Below are 20,093 nucleotides of genomic sequence, written 5' to 3'. Positions count from 1 at the left end.
CTTTTCTAAAAGTTTGTCATATCCTTGTGTTTCAGATGAAGATGATAAGTGGTTTGCAAGCACCCCTTCCATTGTGAAGGATTACATAATACAATCCTTTGTAAAATCTGCTGAAGAAATAACACTATACTGCATATATGTTTCTTGACACTATTACTTGTCAAGCTCAGTATTAAATCTTTCAATCTTGATTTTTTATAATTTTGGAGGGAGGGGGTATCCCAGGAATTAGAAGTAACATGAGTTAAAATACATTGCTAACTTTTGTGGCAGTGTTGAAGGTGCCTTACCAGCCTCACAGGCTTGGTGGAAAGGAGTTTAGTGTGGAGGATAAGTATGCAGAAGTACTCTTAAGATCATCCACCCTAAATGCGCTGAGATTACTAGGCCACATAACAGAAACTCCTGAATTTAAATCATAAGTTTAAAACAAAGTTAGTGGTCAGTGTTGCTTCATTCTCAAACCCTTTGGAAAATAAGTAGATTATTCAAATTATCCAAGACTGAAATTGTTTCATGGGAATAAAATGTAGGGGAAGCAGATAAGAGTCATGTTTGTGGTCAGGGAGCTTCATGGGAAAATTCAAAACACTGACTTGGATATAAAAAACATATCTGTGAGGTTTAGTAACTGATGTACTAAACTGATGTACCAAGGGATTGTCTGATTTCCTTGACTTACACCCTTTCCTCATCACTTACACCCTTTCCTCATCACTACGGGTCTGCCATTCTCAAAAGTATTTCAAATGCCTAGTTTCCCCCTATATGTTTCTCTACATCATTTTGTCATAAAAGTACTTATGAATCAGAAATAATCTGCGTGTGTGTAGGCCAGGAGTGGCAATTTGAAACTTTGAAGCAAGTCATTAGAATTGTTTTTTTTAATTGTTTTTGCTTACCTAGAGTATAGACTATTAAGACAAGTGTAGATCTCTTCAGGGACTATAGGCAAACAAATTTATGTGTGACTTTAACATTTCAGATTAATTTTATCATATTTAAGTTATTTGCTGTTGAAGTATCATGTTGTAACATATGCCAAGATACCAAAGGAAAGACTTAACATAAAAAGGAATCTACGGTTAATCACACTCTTTGGATAATATAGCTTTGTACAAAATCAGTTTAAATTTCAAGGTGAACATGCACTGGTTTGCTTTGGTTTCATTTTAATCAATAAACCTTTGGCTAGATGGTTTGTGTTTGATAATATATAAAGTGAAAGTGGCAAAAGCTGTAGCAAGAGATTATTCACCTGACCTGATATGTATGACTTAAGTGAAAATAGTACTGCAGAAAGTCTCATTATACCTTCTCATTATCTTTTGTAAATTGTTCTTATCCACATCGCATCTCTTACTGTAACCTCATTCAGTTATTATCTTTGTATACTAGGTGGAAGTGTATTTTTGAGATATCTTTAATCAGCTTAACTGATATTCTCAAAGCTTATTTTACTAAATACTGCATGTTTTTTCAAAGATGCAATGATGTCCTATTCGCAGATGATGTATATAAATATTTTAAAGAATTGTAGTAGTTCTTGTGATATAATAGAAAGATAGTTAAATAAGTAACCATTGATTGATCAAAACTTTTAAGAGTATCAAATACTTAAAAACTTCTTTTTCCAGTGAATGATGACTTGAGGCTGCAGCTTTTATTCTCATTAGTCAGCTGTGGAGAGTCCAGGGACCTCATTTGTTTATGGGGCAGTGAGCCCTGGGCACTGCCCCATTCAATGATTTCAGGTGTAGGAGTTCAGCCATAGATAAATACCACAAGCTACCCAGTCTACAGGTTTCAGGAAAGGTGATATCTAAAAACAAATACTTTCTTTAAGTAGATATTATTGTTAAAAAGATTTATTGCTTCCTGTAGAATTCCTTACAAAATGCTTTATGTACAAATGGCTTTGTATTGAAAAATACAAATTTATTTCTCAGAAAAATTAAGATATGCTTCTCTTCTTTTCCAGTTTTCTTCTTTAAGTCAGAAAACAATTTTTTAAGTAAGAGATCCTCATGAAGATTACTTTTTAATTCTATTAACCAACTTGATCTAACTTAGAAACTTTGACTTGCTTTTATCTTAATATTTTTCCCCAAATGAACTGAATTGAGAGTTTGATCTGCTAATTCCATACTTACTGTAGTACTGTAGCCGAGCCTTTTATTTGCATTTCATGTACATTTAGTCATCTTGAAAATAGAGGAATTATTATTTAATTTCTAAAGTGCCTGGCATAGGGTCTCTTAGTAGTTAGTATTATTATTATTCATCCATTTTCTTTTTTTTCTCCTTTTTGTAACATTTTATAATGGCAAATATTGTTTCTAGATTATTTCTAGTTTGTGTTTTAGATATTTTTATGAGACAAAAAATCTTTAATGACTTGAATAATCCTAATGATAATAACAGCAATTACAGGAACATCCACAAATAAAATGCAAGACTTCAGTATGCATTCATGTCACAAATGAAGCAGAAAATCTCAAGTCAGTTTTAAACCTAGGGCTAAAGAGATCATGCTGGGGTTAGGTGGCTTTCTTTGCATGTGACTGACCTAGTTTGATCCCTGAGAATGTATTGTCTCCTCAGCACCTATGGAGTGAGCCTGAGCACCAGAGGGTGCAACCTAAGAACCCCTGGCCCCCTCAAAAATTCCAGAAAACCTGTCATTTATAGAATCACACCTGTTAAAGTTACAGGATCTCTAAGAAGCTCCTTGGGGAGAACTAATTCCTCTGCCTTAACAGTTCTGTCATTGAAATCTGACCCCTGCACAGTGGCAGTTTCTAAAACTTAGGCTCTGACATCATCTAAAGGGTTCGGCTTTTTTCAGTGGTTTCGTTTGGTAAATTTCAGACCAAATTTTGAAAAAAAAAAAGTTTAAAAAGTACGCCACCGAGAGGGTTAATAATATCTAACCAGGGTCAGTCCACTGCTCCTGAACTCAACTCCCCAAAGCCCAGCACCGCCACTTAGCAAATTTCAGACTGAGACATTGTTAACCTGAGACCCAGGACACAGAGCGTCATTTCTAAGTGTCTACGTGACATCTCTCCCTCCTCAGTCTTGTGCCCTCAGACCCCTGTAGTCGCTGAGCAGTTAGACTGGATGTTCAGAACATTCGTGTCCAATTCCTTCTTCCTGTCCATTTCCTGACTCTCTCCAATGCTCTGAAATAATTCTTCTTTTTGAGGTGATGGTATTTAATTTTTTTAGATTGGTGTGTTTGTGTGCGCGTGTGTGTGTATGTGTAACTCATAGAATACCTACTAAAGGATTACAAAGAGTGACAAAGCTTTCTAATTGGTTTATGGAACCTCTTAGCCCACTTTCGCAGCCAGTGTGATCTTTATGAACTTCATCAGATTTAATTTCTAGTAACACTATCCTTTCCCTGGGTTTTTGAAAATACTTATTATTTTTTTCAATACTTTAATTTTGGTTTGGGGGCTGCACCTTCCTGTGCTCAGGGTTCACTCCTAGTTCTGTGCCCCAGGGTCACTCCTAGTGGACCTTAGGTACCATATGTAGGCCAAGGATTGAACCTGGGGTGGTCATATGCAAGGTAAATGCTTAGACCCCTCCTCTCTCTCCAGCCCGGCAAATATTTTCTTTTAAAATGGCCATAAGATCTGATACTGGACACATACCCATCTGTACCTTGACCCTCTGTAGAGTCAAATCTGTGCCCAGCCTAGTATGCAACAATATATAGCATATATTCATCTGAGCTTGCCTTGCCAGATTCTTACCATACCCACTTTTTACTTCAACTTTGAATTTGTTAACTGTTTTATCACTTGTTTTATGCATTCATATATAAGCTACAATAAATCCTTTGTGAAATAGTGCAGGGAAGAAGAGGGAAGTCAAGAGAGGAAGGCCGTGTTGATTTGTGCTGGTATGCATATACCTCTAGTTCACATGTAGGGGAACAGCATGAAGTACTACATAATCAATACATGTGATAGGTCACTCTCGAGTATGACTGTGCCAAACTGCGGTTGTGTGCCTTGGGCTCTTGCCCTGGGTTGATTGTACACACATCTCTGAGCAGTTTGCCCAAGTAGGTGTGTTTAGTTCATACAGCACATCTTCACAACATTTTCTGTACCACCAGACACATAAGAGTTAACTAATATTTCTTCAGCACATAATGCTGACTTATGGAGCTGGAGAGTTAGTACAAGGGTGAGGCACTTGCCTCACTTGTGGCTGACCCAGGTTTAATCCCTAGATCCTGGCCAGGAAAGATTCCTTAGTGCAGAGCCAGGAATAAATCCTGGTACCACAGGGTGTGGTCCCCCAAATAAATAAAAATAACCATAGTGTAAACTTAATTTCCAAAAAGAATGTCTCATGATATTGTTCAAAGTACGTATGCTAAATTTCAATCTATCCTGAGGCCTGTGAGGTTCTCAATCACATCATTTATTGTACACCTCTTTTTATTTTCGTGGCTCATCTACAATGAAAAGGTGTGGTAACTTCTTAAGTGGCAGGTCTAATTAAATGTTGGCTGTTAAACTGCATGAGCTTCCTAACTGGAAAAGGGATCAGAACAATTACCCAACCTCGGATCCTCTTACTGGACCATAGATTTCCCATGTTATTTGTCCAAGAGATTTACAGTAAGTCCAGAATAGGTTAATTTTAACTTGTAATTTGAATCCAGGTTTGGTGATCCATGCATTTTAATATTTTATTCATTTTCCTTTTAAGTGTTTATATAAAACATATGAACACATATATATTTATCTTATATAATCAACAACAAAATATTAAAACTTAGCAGTCTTACTCTTTTTTATTCCTCCCCTTAACATATAGACTGTGCATTCTTTTTAAATAATGTAACAAAATCTTTACATGAAAAAATAATTTGCCATATGGGAGGTAGGTTTTTAGGCATCTTACAGGCTTACACCATTTCACAGTGCTCAAAAGTAATTGTAATTTAATGTTGGCAGTCACTGTCACTGTCACTGTCATCCCATTGCTCATCAATTTGCTCGAGCGGGCACAAGTAACGTCTCCATTGTGAGACTTGTTACTGTTTTGGCATATCTAATACACGGGTAGTTGCCAGTCTCTGCTGTGAAGGCGAGATACTCTTGGTAGATTGCTGGGCTCTCTGAGGGGGCAGAGGAATCAAACTTGGGTCGGCTACGTACAAGGCAAATGCCTTATCAGCTGGTTATTATTAAGTCATGTTGTCCAACTTAAATCTTGTCATCAGAAATTAAACAATTCTTGAAATCTTTGAGTGTCTTCTTAATATACTGTTTGGAAAACATTTTTTTTAAAAAAGCAGAAAAATACAGCAGATAAGGTGCCTGACTTGTAGTAGCTGACTCGTTTGATCCCTAGCATTTCATGTGGTCTCCTGAGCACCACCAGGTGTGGCCCAAACTTTCTTTGAAAAAGCACATAAATTGTATCAGTGTATTCAGTGTCTACTGAAAGAATTCCAAGTTCTCTGATAATAATATGAAAAGAAACTTATTCTCAGTGTATGAACCAAGAACAGTCAACTAAATTTTCACCCAGACTAGCTTGGAGTGCTGACCCTATTCCAACCAACATTTTTTTCCCCCACAAATTACTTTGGATCATCCAGAATCTTGCCTGATGCAGGGGCCACTCACTACATTATAGATACTCTTTCTCTTTCTTTTCTTAATAGGAAAAAATATTTCAGTTAGAAAAGGAAATCCTATGGGAATATAGACTTCTCCTATCATGGGTCTCTTCTTCAGACATCTCTGTGGGAGAAAAAAAAAAGCCTCATCTATTCACACCTGAAATCAATTCATTTATCTGTGACTGGCTGGTGCTGTAGCTCCTAGGAAATAACAGAAACAATTCCTAGAGGAAATGTTGCTTTGTGACTGTGTTAATCACTGACATACAAGAAAGCTGCGAATTATCTTTTGGGCCATTGTGATCTCAAACACAAATCAGGTCGGAATAATTCTATGATTTTCTTTTATGTGCTTTTAATTTCTAGGTGATGTCCATACTTTAATATTTTTTAAGATATTGATATTAATTTGAGGATATTTTCCATGAAAGTATTCTCTAAAAGACTGTAGATTGAGGTGAGATGCCAAACTAAGCACGTTCTAAAAGACTTGGATATGAGTGAGGTGGAAGGGGAAGCACAGAGTCCTGGGCAGACAGCTCGACCCATACTGTTCGGTCCCTGGGACACTGATACTGGATCTTCCACAGGCTCCCGCTCAAGAAGCTGGTCATGCCTGGTCTTCCTCTTTAGTCATTTATTGGGGAAAACCCGCCTCTCTCCCTAAGGATGAGTTTAAAGCAGTGAGTTGCTTGGCTTTTGAAGCTTCATTCATTTGAAGCTGAATACACTTGATCTTTACTACAATTGTGTGTGGTCTTGACAACATGTTAAAAAAAATAAAGCAAAGTCAATATTTTCTCTTTGATTATGGCATTTTGTGAAACAACTGTTTGCAGTGAAACACCAAATTATATGTAAAGTCTTACATAATTTCTTCCATTAGAGTCCTTCTCTATTTGGCATTATGCCTTTGTTATTTATTTTTAATCTAGTTATGAAGTTTAGCTTCTCATTTTAGCAAGTAAATAAATTTTTACCTACCTCTTCAAAAAGGCGATATAGGAGAGTTCTTTGGACACAAATTTTAATGCTTTATCAGTCATATATATTTAGCATATTTACTCGATAATTAACTTTCGTTGTTACATTAGTAAGATGAGGATCTTCATTATTTTGCGAGTGACACATACTTTTTTGTATGAAGTTATTTAAAAGATTCCAGAAATATCTGTTAGAGTTGATAAATAGGAGAGATACATTTGATATAGTTGATAAATAGCAGAACATTTTCAAGAATCACTTTTTATGTTCATCTTTTTTATTTTTTTATTTTTATTTTGGGGTCATACCTGGCAATGCTCAGCCTTACTCCTAGCTATACACTCAGGGATCACTCCTGGAAGGGCTTACAGGGGGAGTTGGGGTAGAATATGAAGTGCCAGGGACCAAATCCAGGCAAGTGTCCTGCCCACTGTATTAGTTCTCTGGCCCCAAGAATAATTTTTTTCAAAAAAAACTATGGGAACAAATTTTACAGACTGAAAATTCTGAAACATTGATTATTTATAAGAGCATTGAACTGCTACTGTTTTCAAGCAATTATTCAGAAAAATCATGTTCTTGATAAAACATCATCCAAGAAAAGAGAAAGAGGACACTATAGTAAATTACAAATAAATCAGTATTAATAGAAATACCAATAATATACATAGTGCCTTTTAAGTCGATTTTGGTTTTAGAGAAATCTTCTCAATTGTACAGATGTGACAATTTAAGGGAATAACCGAACCCTAATCAATCCTGTGACTTGTCATATAAGAAGTGATTAGATAAGTGATCTTATATGACTTGTCATATAAGATAGTGATTAGATAAGTGATAAGCACACAGTACTCCCAGATAACCAGAATGGATGAAAAAGCACACTATATATTCTCCCTATATTTTATCATGGAACATCTCAGTTTTATCAAGGTCATTCTTGGTTTTCCACACCACCCCTAGTAGCATGACACACAAGAGGCAGCAGACTAGCACTTCTGCTTGTCATCTCGCTCGATGTGAATGGGCTTTATGGGTAATAGAAAGACAAACATGTAGAAAATATGACAAAGAAATAAAATAACAATTTAATGTGTCATATATTGTATTGTCTAATTTATTTGTAGGCTAGCAACTTGTTTGCAATTTATAAGAATCAGAGTGTACGTATAATCTGAAAACCGTGGTATTATTAAAATCGGATGGCAGAGATTTACTTTCAAAAGGCCCATCTCTCACTGCTTAATGAACCAAAATAAACCGTGTCTAAGTTATGAGAGAAAAAGTAAAAGTTGTGAAAGTAGTTATTCTTTCAACTCCATGTTCCCTTGCATCTAAACACTGTGTTATGTTGACAGATCTGGGAAATTTTAGTGGCCGGACAAGAAGTGCCGTGTCGGTGAGGGAAGGCCAGGGGGTTGTTCTGATGTGCTCTCCTCCGCCTCATTCACCAGGTACTGTGGCTCCCATTCTCTATTGCTGCTGCTGCGCGCGTCTGCTCCGCGAGTTCTTGCTCATTGCGCCTTGGCCGGGGTCGTGCATGGGTTCCGGGACGTGCATGAGTATCAGATGCGTGATGGAAGGACGGGGCCTGAGCCCCTCTGATGAGAATGCTCTGTTGTCGTTGGAACTCTTGTCTGTCGTGCTTCTGGGCCTGTCTGTCACCAGGGAGGACTCTAATGCCTGAAACACAGGGAAATGATAGGCTAAGAGAGAAAAACTTCACGGACTTATTTGGAGTTTCAGCGTTGAGTGAACGGAATCAAGGTACATCTTGTTTCCGTAGATAAGCTGGAAATGGGTGTTTGTGTGGTTTTGTGTTTGTCACAAAATGTTTGTGCGGTGTTTGTCACACTGGAGCCAAAAACTGCTAAGAAAATTTCTTTGGTTTTTATTTTTTTTTTCAAACAAAGCTCATTAACTTACCTTTTTGTCACCACTTGAGCTCTTGGTTGTATAAGTCATGGTGATAGATAAGCGGTTCATGTATCTGAAGTCACAGAAAATTGAACTCTGCTCAGATTAACGATGTTCTCATTTGCCAAGTCATAAATAACTAGTCATTTGATTTGAGCTCTGTCATTTGGTGTGAGCCCTCTTTGTACCTCAGCATCACTTCCCTGGACTGTGAGCTAAGTTGGAGTGAATCCAGGAGAAGATAAATAGAGGAGTGGAGGTAGGGGAGAGTCAATGTCTATTTCTGGCTGGGACCTGATAAAGACCTTAGAGTTTACAATCAGAAACAACTCAGAGTCCCGTTTTCTCAGCTTTTCATCTTAACTTAAAATGTTGTGCCAAGGTTGTAATCCTGATGTAGTGATGGAAGTGTAGTTAATTCAGTTGGCTTCTCCCATAGACAAGTCTTTGTCCTATATCACAAAAGGACCAATCTAAATTAATTTTCCTTAAATGTTCTGCCTTGTGTGGTCAGAGCGATAGTACAGCTGTTGGCCATGTGTGCGGTCATCCAGATTCAAGCCCTAAGACACCCCACAGGGTCCTGAGCCTCCCAGGAGTGAGCAAAGAGCCAGGAGTAAGCCTTGAGCACCACCAAGTGTGGCCCCAAAATAAAACAAAACAAAATTCCTGCCTTAGTGTAACCCTCCTCCTTATTTTTAAAAACTGAAAAAAAAAATAAGCTGTTTCCATAGGAAAACATTTTGAGAACATTTTGCTTTTTGTTAGTAAGCATGTTGAGAAAATCTGCTCAAATAATCAGTATTAGGAGTAACATTTTAACTGTAGCTTCTCTGTCTCATTGTGACATCCCAGTCCTGTGAGCAGTTTACAGACTTTACGGTGACTCATAAAGTCTTCCCTACATGTGATTCCTAAGTTGGATTTGGAATGGTGAGATGGTTTTTTCACTTTTTAATACAAAGGAGAGAAAGTTTAATAGATTTGCAAAATTTTCAGTACAAATGTATCATGTCTAATAATGGGTTGTTAGATGTATTTGGTTTGAAAGGAAAAATTTGGTGACCCATAGTTTTGGAAAGAAGTATGGTGGAGCAGATTCCCTAAAGTGCTTGGCCCACTGCTCCTTTCCAGGGAACATCACTCAGCACCCCCTGGAAATATGCCCTTTTGTAAGCCAACAAAGGGAAAGTACCCTCTACAATTTTACCTGAGAGTCCACCCACTTTGGAAACACAGCTAAGAGGAGAAAAGGCTCCTCAGGAGGCTAAGAAGGGTTAGACACCTGTAGTGACACAGAGGGTGAAAAAGCAGGACTTGATAGAAAACCATGTTGCAAGGCTGCTGAAACACATCTTAGTGCTTCAGAAAGCAAACCTGCAAGATTTCCCAGAGTGACCAGTCGACAGAGAAAACTGATGGGGGGAAAAGATGTCTCGTGGGGGGAAAAAAAATAGTGTAGTGGGAGGCCTGGTGAGTGGGATTGCCTCCATGATAATGTGACCTCTGTATCATTACTTAAAGCAAAACAGCCGTTCCTCTCTTTGTAAATATAAGCAGTAAGAGAGTGACTTCCTCGTTTTCGATTGTGGGCAAAATCCTATGTGGCACTCATCTTGTGGTTACGTGTGTGTAGGCCGCTGGGCAGCAGTGTCCACTCCACCACAGTAACAGGAAGAAGGACATCAGCTGAGGCCGCAAGCCTGTGGTCAGCTGTATTCTGTATCCAGGGATACAGCATATCTTAGCTTCTTGGTTGGATATTCCTTTTTTATTCTTGCTCCAACTAAACCTTGGGTCACCTCAGAAAACATGGTTTTCCTTTTAAAGTCAGTGTCACTTATTCCTAGAAATCACGCATGGTCCAGCATCCTTCGGAGTGAGACCTGACAGACATCTTCTTTGTGTGGACCTTTCTCTCTTCCTTACATGCCCCGACTGAATTTCAGACCATCACACTCTACACTTGATGGCAATCCCTAGCACAATCCAGATGCAATTCCTTTCCATTTCCAAAAGATTTTACCTCCTAGGTTGTTAACTTTCTTCAGTATTAACTCCAGTCCCGATATTTATTGATTTCAATAGGTCCCTCTTCCCTGTATGACTTGGTATTTCTTATTCCAGATTATCTTGTTTTATAATCGGCTCAACCACATGATCTGTTGTTAGCAGCAACTGAGATTTGTCAGTTGAAACACACTTGCAAGCTTCCTACTCTCTTACTGACACTCACCAACTGCTTTCACTCACCTCCTTCCAGTTCCTTATTCCAAGAATCCTTTAATCTCATTTAAACTTGCAAATCGGTTCTTTTACTTCCCTTTCACTTTACTTATCCCTTGTCCTCTCTTATTCCTTTTATTGGTTTGACAGTCTATAGAATTTTAATTGAGCAAATCCAATTTTAAGCCCTACTGCATTTCTGAACCTATTCAGTAGAATTCAGGGAGAACAGAACTTTTGTCATTTTTGTTTATTATTGTAATACATGCCTAAAATGGTGCTGGGGCAGAATATTTGTTGGATGAATCTATGCACAATATTCATAAAACAAATAAATCAGCTTAAGCTTGTTTTACTCAATGAACAACATTCAGGAGCTTAGAGAAATGATATACATGCCAGGTTGAAGAAGAAAAGGTAAAACAGTCATGTTGTAAGAAAACTGTCATTGCAATTTATTTACTTTGCCCTTCTAGTGATGTGAATGAAAGTAAGTGTAGAAAAGATGAATGAAATGGTACCAACACATGATCTATACATAAAATAAAATGTGACCCCTTATTTTTTTATCTTTTGGCTAAAGGTACACACTTTAAAGGTTAGGGATTTATGAGATCACAATTATAAGGGGGAATAGTTATTTAATCAGTGCCTCTATTTATAAGGAAATGGTGAAAATGCATTGGAAAAAGTCAAGTAAGAATTTTATAGTGCAAGGGTAAGTGTACAAAGACTATTTGTTGATAGAGATCTTGGATTTGAGGCCTGAGCTGGTTCCCATCAACTGTGGCCTCTGCAGCTGCCTCTGCCATGAGATAATAAATTCTGAGTTGAGGAAACCCCGCCCCAACTCGAAATTCCCCCTTTCTGTCCCACCAGGCAGCCCTGCAACTACTCACTGCACCCCGAGTTGAACTGGGTTTCATTCTCTTGCCTTGTTTTCTACTTTGTTTTATTCACCACTTGCAAATCATAGTTCATTATTTTGTTGTGTCAGAGTATTGTTTTGGATAATAAAGTGTTGGAGGTAAAAGTTTACTAATATTCTTACCTCCCCTTGCAGATTATATATTTAGGGTATAAAGCTTGCTAAATTTATATTTTCAATGCCTAGCCCAATATTCAATGCTTAGTAGGTATCCATTAAAATTTATGTTAAATGGCTAAATAAATATAGTGATTCTATGAATTGAGATTTATTATAAGGCTTTCGACAGTTTCTGTCAGCTTCTTGTTATTTAGCATAATCCTTAGGCATGGCAGATATTTGGGTCATGTAAAATTACATTCAGATATTACCATTTTAAAGTAAAATAGATACCATGATTTAATAATATCAGTATGAAATGATAAACAGGTTTTGTGCATGAGCTAAGATTAAATACTGTTCAGAAATACCCTGAAGAATCATCTTCTCATCTCAGAATGGGTGTACAAATTGCCTATTTTTGTATGAATTTAGGCAGAAGGTAGGACTGACTTATTTGCTAAATTTCTGTTTACTTCTCAAGAGATCAATATTAATTTCTGTCAGGAGCAAATAAGAATGAGAACATCTTGATTGGATACCAAAGTACTTATTTATCTACTAGAAAATAAGTATGTTTTTCTAGACTATTAAGCACATCTGCTCAAAATGATTTTGGTTGCCAAAAACAACTACCTGTCATTTTAGCAAATTTAAAATTTAGGGTTATTTTATAAAATGTACAAATAAGCCTTATAAAATCTATAATTATATAGAGAATTATGGTCTGTCAACATAGATACTCTTAGATAAATAAGTCAGTAATTACTGTTTTTCTTTAAACATATTTTGGTCTGAAGAGTAGAAACCATTTCAGAGCTTTCTTTTAAGCTTTTAATTCATATATAAAATATTAGACTAGTCAAACATACATAGATTTATACATATATATGAATTATATGTACATATATAACAATCACAATTAAATCACTACGTGGCCCTTATAAAATAAACAAGGTGTCATGATTATTGTTGCCTCTGTTTTCTCTATGAGGAATCTCAACTTCACAGAGGGAAGGTGCTGGCCTTGCATGCAGTCCAGCCAAGTTAGATTCCCGACACCACACACATTCCCCAGTCAGTCAGGGTCAGGCTGGAGTCCAGAACAGGACAGTTCCCCACACAGCCAGATTGCCACCCCTCTCCCCTTGACTCCCAGATGAGGAAAAAAAAGACGTGCACATAAGTTGTCATGTGTGGTAGATGAATGGAAACAGGGTTGTAGCTCTTTCATATACTTCATGGTGTATATTTTAGTCAAACAAGGCTACACCAGAACTTTTATACAATGAATGCAAAAAAGAGTTTTTGATGGGACTGTTGGATCTCAAAAAGAGCACATTTTAAAAATCAAATATTGTACATATATTATTTAACCAGTATTTTAATGCCCACCTTACCTAATGAGTTTAGCCTGTATTTGTTCCTGTCATCTTATTTTCTGTTTTGTTTTTAATTGATTTTTCTTTTTACCCTCTCGCACTTTTACTGCACTTTAAAAAGTAAGGGAGGGTTTTAAATTGCATTTCTTTTCCTACTTGTTTCAAAATTAAGCAATTTTTGTTTTATTGAGAATTTAAATGTGAAATCTTATTATTTCTACTTAAAATTATTTGATCACTTTAAATACAGTTGTGCTTGGTTATTTAATTAATCAGTTCGCCCTCTAGTCAAAAATAAGGAAAAATAAATTTAAGTTTATAAATCTGTTCAATAAATCTAGAAATAAAGTTGGTTCAAGGCAAAAATATTAGTTGAGTTGCACATCTATCAAGTGTTAAGTGCAACAGGTAAACTGAGTTTGTAAGTTTGAAATCTAGGAAAAGGATCTGGCAGATTTTAATTTAATATATAATCAGCAGAGTCATCTGTGTAGTAATTATAAGATTTCTCTGGGAGACCTTATATAGTGTCAACCTTATATATTTCTACTTCAATAGAAAACATGATGGAAAACATGAGTTCTTTTGTCTTCTCTATAACAACTGATTTAAATAACTGCCAGTAAATTGTGAAATGTCTGCATTATGTAACACAGTTTAAACAGATCTCAATCAACAGTGAAATTAATATTTGCAGTTTATTTTTTAATTGCTTTTGGTCCACACCTGACTGTGTTCAGGGCTTGCTCTTTACTTTGAGCTCTAGGATCACTCCTGGTGGGGCTCAGGGGACTATCTGGGGTGTTGGGGATTGAACCAGGTCAGCGCATGCCAGGTAAGCTCCCTGCGTGCTGTACTGTCTCTCTACACCCCTCTTTATATATATATATATATATATGTATATATATACATATATACATATATATATCCAAGTAGCTGTAACAATAAACTACTTACATGCAAAATATTAACAAACTCTGGGGGTATGGTGCTGCCAGCAGGTCAACCTATACCTGTGGGGTAAGTGCATCACCAGCCTGATGGTTTCTTCAGACTTTCAGATACCCCAAAATTGCTGCTGTGCCTTTGGCCAGACCCTAACAACTTGGGCCAAGATTACCAAGAAATTAAATGGCCAAAAGTTAGCTATTTGGGAGACACATCCACAACCACCTCTGGCTCAGCTCTATAAGCTCATTTATTGGCCTTATTTCAGAGACCCATAAATCTCTAAAGAGATCAAAAGATGCAGTTAGAGCCTGTAGTGCAGAAGTAGGCGGGAACCCCTGACTGAGATCTCCAAGTCTCTTGGATCATGACTGGGCCTCCTCCCCCCAGGTCCCCAGTTTTCCATAAGCTTGGCAGTCACACCCACAAACTCCCCCCCCCCCGCCATGTAATCTCATCAACGGCCAAGACCCAGAAACTATAAACTAAAGCTCCCAGAAGAGAACAACACAGAATTTCCTGGACATTATATTCTATCCATAACAAGCAATATAAAACAAATCATCTAGCATTGCCTTTTCAGCAGGTTTGAGTGGTGGTGAGACTGGTATTAAAATATCCAATGTAACCAAAGTAGAGAGAGAGTAAGGGGGAGATTGTCTGCCGCACATGCAGGGGAAGGGTTGGAACAGGGCAGGGCGGGGGGTGGGGGTGAGAATACTGGGGATTTTGGTGGTGGAAAATGTGCACTGGTGAAGGGATGGGTGTTTGATGATTATATGACTGAAGCTGAAACATGAAAGCTTTATAATTGTATCTTACAGTGAATCAAAAAAGGGAGAAACAAATAATAATAAAATAATAAAATAAAATTAACATTCAGAATAGAATAAAAAAAAGTAATGTGGAGTTCATGCCTAATTCAATCAGCTTAATCAATGGCTTAATAAATAGCAGTAGTCCTACATTTTAAAATAAGTATTAACAAACTCTCAATGGATTATGTACTTTATTTCTCAAATAATGAATTTTTGGCATATCGAATATACCACTAGTAGCTTGCCAGGCTCTGCCTTGCAGGCGAGATACTCTATCTAGCTTTCCAGGCTCTCCAATAGATATTCTATATGCCAAAATCATTAAAAACAAGTCTCACAATGGAGACGTTACTGATGCCCACTCAAGCAAATCAATGAGCAACAGGATGATAGTGACAGTGACAGTTCTCAAATATGCAAACCCTAGTATCTCAGTGCTTACTTTTAGATGCCCAGAAACATCAGATTCTATGGTTGTGAAAGAGAAGAGCTAATATCCCAAGATAAGATTGTCAAAATCATTTTTCAGCATTTCTACTATTTGCAGAAATACATACAAATTGGGAGAAAAGATGTAAAACATAAAGTATCCGGCAGTAGAAGCATCATAACACACACAAAGCTTGCATATAGCTAGAGAAAAAGCACTGAAAAATAAAAAGACCATTTTAAAATTATTTTAGCATTTTTTTTATTCTACTGCAGAGGTTCCCCTAATCTTGTTTGGCTCTGTGATATTGTGTAGTTCTGTGGGACTGAGTCCAGCAAAATATATTCCCAGTTTTTGATCAATCTGGATCCCCCCAAATTCAGAGCTATAGACATGATTCCAGTTCCCTCAGAGTTTGACAAACCCATGGGTCCCGCTCCTTTCGTTCCAGCATTATGGTAGTGCCATGCCACTCCCAGGAAAAGGGTGTTGGCTGCATCCTGCTCTCACAGACAGCAGAGGAAAGTCTGGCATAACTTGTTAAAGAGGAATCACCATGGGCACTAGATTAAGCCATTGTTTGAAGATTTGCAGGTAACAATGACTTTATCTGCATGCATGTTTGGAGCAATCATGAAATACAGGTGGATTTGTTGAGCAGCTAGCAAACTATTGAGCAGCTAGTAGTAGTAGTACAGCAGCATAGGATTATGATGCATCTGATTGGTCCTTTAACACTTTCACATTGTAAGCCACCCTCCTTTTTTTTTTGGCTTTTGGGTCATATGCCTCGATGCCAGAGGTTATTCCTGGCTCTTCACTCAGAAATTACTCCTGACCGTGCTCAGGGGACATATGGATTGCCGGGGATCTAACTCAGGTTAGTTGCGTACAAGCAGACGCTCTCCTGGCTGTACTATTGCTCCAGCCCTTGTAAGCCCATTTTTCTGTTTACAAAACACACTCCACCAGCAGTGAGCCCTGTGGGGCAGACAGCTGTGGACCTGGATCTGCCCCAGAGGCTGAGTCCCAGCCCCTCTCATTTCCCATCACCAGAGACCTCTGTTCTGCAAAGTGTTGCTTAGGATAGAGTGCACGCGGCTTCATGAGTCGTAGCAACTGTCTTGTAACACTTCAACTAGGATATTTAGTTTGTTTTTTTTTTTTAGACTGAAAACATGTTGACTCAAAATAACTTAAGCAGGTAGACTGGTTTGTCAACCTTTAAATTCATTCTGGACCCGGATGCTGTATAAATACATAAATCCAGAATTTCAAAGTAAGCAAGCAGCTCCCCGAACAGTATGAAGAGGAGAATTAGATGATCTTCATCTCTCCTCCAACACTATTTCACCTGGCATTGGACACGACAGCCCAGGCATCCCTGGTCAGGCTCTGGCTCTGCTGGCTTTGTTTGTTAAAGTGAGCTCTATCGTCAGACCAACCTCACAGGGTAGTGAGTGTATACTTAAGCAACAGATCCTGGGAAGCAATTAGCCTGTGCTTGGAGGGTATTTAGCACAGAGATTCAATTTTGTCTTGAAGATCTATCTTGAAGAAATCCTCTTTAAAATGCAAAGACTCATGAGAGAAGTGACACCTTAAATCATCATCTGCTAGCATTAATAACCAGGAGGCAGGGATTGGTTGACATCCAGCTGACAGCAGGCAACTTGAAGATGAGCGGCACTTGGAAATGTGAATCTGAGTTTGTGATGGGAACAGGATCAATGAGAGGAAAAATGGATCATGACAGGATGTGAAAGGGCACCAGGCATCAGAGCTGTTATTGTGGAACCTGTTTTTCCCAGGACAGTGTAAAGTGGAGAGCATTCTCTTAGAGGGTAGATAATATATCACCTGGCTATCAATAGCTCACATAGGAGAGACTAAAATGTTTCATTTGATATTTTTTCTTAAAAAAATAAAATTGTATGTTATAAAATCTAAGTCTCAGCTTAAACATTTGTGGTAATAGCAACTTGTGCTTTAAGTGTCTGTTTGAAAACCAAAGTGATAGTACTAAAGTTAAGGCACTTGTTGTGCATGTGGCAGGCCCTGGTGTGCATCTCTGGTACCTCACACCTCACACATACAATGAGTATGTCAGGACTCATTCCTGAGCACAGAGCCAGGGGTAGAGTAATCCCAGTGGGCCACCGAGTTTGTTCCCACAATCCACCCATAAAGAATTTGTTTTATTTATTTTAAAATTAATAAATAGCATGCCACCCCAGCATTCTTACTTATCTTTAGTAAGAGCAAGCACACAAAACATAATTCTACCAAGAGATTTCAGTCGTGAAGCAATTTTTCTAATGCCTCCCTGAATTATTTTCTTTCAAATCACTGTAGTTGAAAAATGTAAGACCCACATTCTTACAGTTTCTGGTCATTCAACTGGAACTTTTATCATTAGTAATTGTGATTTAATGATTGAATCTATTTTCCAAATTTCCCTTTATTAGTTTCATAAAATATGTGGCATTTGTAGGAGAGTCAGTTTCACTTTGTAGTATTTTAGTGTTTGTTATATATAACTGGCCCCAAAGAGATTTAAAAATTAAGAAATAGAGATTTCTACTCTCTAAAAAGGAAGAATGTTTGGGCTGGAACTAATTATTATTATTATTATTATTACTATTATAAATTATTTTTATTGAATCACCGTGAGATACAGTTACAGTTTTCATGATCAGGTTTTAGTCATACAATGTTCCAGCATCCGTCCCTCTTCCAATGTCCATCTCCCACCACCAATCTAACCCATATTCCTCCTGTCGCCACCCTTCAACCTGCCTCTATGGCAGGTGTTTTCTTCTCTCTCTTTCTCTTTTACTCTCTCTCTCTCTTCCTCTCCCTCCCTCCCTCTGTCTCCCTGTGATCTTCCTCTCCCCCTCCATCTCCCCCTCCTTCTTCCCCTCCCTCTCCTTCTCTCACTCCCTGACACCCTCTCCTCTTTCGGTTTGCAATATAGATACTGCAACTATGGTTTGCAACATTGATACTGAGAGGTCATCATGTTTGTCCTTTACCCACTTTCAGCACACTTCTCCCATCTAGAGCACTCCCTTTAGACCATTATTATTATAAATGGTCCCTTCTCTACCCCAACTGCCCTCTTCCCCAGACCTGAGGCATGCTTCCAACTGTGGACCAGTAGTCCTGACCTTGTTTCTACTACAGCAGAAATGCCATCTGCACTTGTATGTTTAATGCAACACTGTCCACAGTAGCCAGAATCTGGAAACAACCCTAGTGCCTGAGAACAGATGACTGGCTAAAAAAACAATGGTATATCTACACAATAGAATACCATACAACTGTTAAAAAATGAAGTCATGAAGTTTGCTTTATAATGGATGGACATGGAGAGTATCATAATGAGTGAAATAAATCAGAAGGAGGACAGACATAGAATGACTGTACTCATTCATGGGATAAAAAAAAGTATGGAACTAATTTTAAAAAGAGCAGTCTGTCATTACTAAGTGACTTTCTTTCTCTTCTAAGAACATCTTATAATTCAGGGAATATGAGTTACATTTTTTGAGACAGAGAATACCTCCATTTACGACATGATTGAAGTCAGCCTTTTCATTACATTAAGGAGAACAAAAGAAAACCAATATTGTATTTTATTTGTTCTTTATCCCTGCTTTTAACGTTTATTATTGTTACCTTTATTTAAAATATCGGGAATATCAAAGTTCAGAGAAACTTTCCTGAAGTCCCATATCTAACAAATACAATGATAAGAGATGCACACCTGTCTAACTCCAAAACAGTATACTTTTGACTCTATTATATAGTGTTCCCACAATAGCATGACCTGTGCCAATGAAAATTGTCATCAGGTGTGTTACACCCATTCTGGTGAATAAGAAATTTAATGATTTTTATTTACTTGACCAAACCATTCACTGAATTGAATATTCAGCACTGCCCAAATCAAGTATATATATGAATAAGTATATATATTCATATATATATGAAAGTAACAGTGACACAAATAGTTGATATGAGATTTTGAAAATCTTACCCATTAGAATAATGCAATAGTTGAGTTTCTTTCTCCACCACTGTGTAGAAGGTACACAGGGTAGGCACCAAGTAATTCAATGACACATAGCGAAATTATCTACTTATTTATAGGTTGGGGTTCCCAGCTGGTGGTGTTCAGGGTTTACTCCTGACTCTATGCTTTGGGACTGTATGGAGAGTAGGGAATTCGGCCAGGGTCAGACATGAGCAGAGAAGGCGCCCTACCCACTGTACTATCCAACTCCCCAAATCATTAATTTTGAGTGTTTCACTGTCAACTTAAAAGGAGTCACAAAATTTAATGCTTGAGTGAGATAAGGGAAAAAAAGACTGTTTCAACCTAAACTGTCCCACCAAGTGACAAGTGTGTGACAGGAGCTGTAACTGGTTGCTTGATGGTTTCTGAATTCATTGCTATCAACAGATGCATTATGGGATGATTTCAAAATCTTCAAAAATATCTTTTAAAATGCATGCCTTTATTCTTTTACTTGTTTCAACTGTACTTTGTTGAAATATTTTCTACATATTTTGGAAAGAAAAATCTGAGTGCTTTGGAGTGTTGTTTTTTCTTTTAAATGGTATCTGACAAAATTTATACATGGAAAACTAAATATCAAAAAAACATTTCAACCTGGGGTTTATTTAGGAATATTTT

At 37.6% G+C, this 20,093-nt stretch overlaps 1 protein-coding gene across 6 annotated transcripts in view; it reads left to right on the top strand.

The window, feature by feature from the left end:
* Positions 1–20,093, top strand: part of CNTN5 (contactin 5) — an 832,499-nt gene that overhangs the window by 521,139 nt on the left and 291,267 nt on the right. For all 6 annotated transcript variants that reach the window (XM_055129785.1, XM_055129784.1, XM_055129781.1 and 3 more), the window contains one exon: positions 8,002–8,097. In XM_055129785.1, the coding sequence (XP_054985760.1) occupies positions 8,002–8,097 (96 nt within the window). The remainder of the gene's footprint in view (positions 1–8,001; positions 8,098–20,093) is intronic.

The sequence above is a fragment of the Sorex araneus genome, chromosome 3, assembly GCF_027595985.1.
Source record: "Sorex araneus isolate mSorAra2 chromosome 3, mSorAra2.pri, whole genome shotgun sequence".
Lineage (NCBI taxonomy): Eukaryota > Metazoa > Chordata > Mammalia > Eulipotyphla > Soricidae > Sorex > Sorex araneus.
This window is presented reverse-complemented; position numbering and strand designations above follow the sequence as displayed.